This window comes from Oryzias melastigma, linkage group LG8 (assembly GCF_002922805.2).
Source record: "Oryzias melastigma strain HK-1 linkage group LG8, ASM292280v2, whole genome shotgun sequence".
NCBI lineage: Eukaryota > Metazoa > Chordata > Actinopteri > Beloniformes > Adrianichthyidae > Oryzias > Oryzias melastigma.
In genome coordinates, this window is record NC_050519.1 from 6,733,557 (window position 1) to 6,734,241 (window position 685).

At 42.5% G+C, this 685-nt stretch overlaps 1 protein-coding gene across 1 annotated transcript in view; it reads left to right on the forward strand.

The window, feature by feature from the left end:
• Positions 1-679, forward strand: part of LOC112146951 (complement C1q-like protein 2) — a 1,493-nt gene extending 814 nt beyond the window's left edge. The window contains exons 2-3 of the mRNA XM_024273049.2: positions 100-234; positions 311-679. Of these exons, the coding sequence (XP_024128817.1) occupies positions 100-234; positions 311-597 (422 nt within the window). The 3' untranslated portion in view covers positions 598-679. The remainder of the gene's footprint in view (positions 1-99; positions 235-310) is intronic.
• The last annotated feature ends 6 nt before the right edge of the window (positions 680-685 follow it).

Here is a 685-nt window from a genome sequence, read left to right on the forward strand (position 1 = left end):
TGGAGCTGCGGAGCCTCATTGGAGGTAATGTTGAATGTGTTTAAATGAACTTATATTCCAGTGTGAAATCTTATTAATGATATTATTTGGTTGTTCCAGGAGCTCCACAAGTGGCTTTCTCAGCAGCTCTTAGGGATTCTGGCTCTGGGAATATTGGACCTTTTACCACTGCTACTCCACTGAAGTATAAAAAGATTTTCTCCAACTATGGTGACTGCTACAATCTTTCCACAGGTATGCATGAAACAGAGCAAATTGAAGGATTGATGTAATCACAAGCAGAGTCATCAGTTCTGTGCATTTTCACCAGGCATCTTCACTGCTACGGTCAGCGGGGTGTACTTCTTCCGATTCTCCATGTTTAATAACCTCAGTCCCACTCCCAACTCTGTTGTGGTTCTAAAAAAGAACGATGAGCTGTTGACATCTGTCTGGGACACCAGTGGAACAGACATCCACGACATGGGAAGCAACGCTGTAGTCATCCCACTGAAGGCGGGGGACACTGTCTATGTGGAACTGCAAGCAAACAGGCTCGTCTATGATGATGCGATGAACTACAACACCTTCAGTGGATTTCTGCTCTTCACTATGTAATTTAAATGTTACACTTTGCATTCTGCATTACTTTTTCTGATATGTTACAGTAACTAGCCTTTATTAACTCAATGGTGTCGGTTTGTAA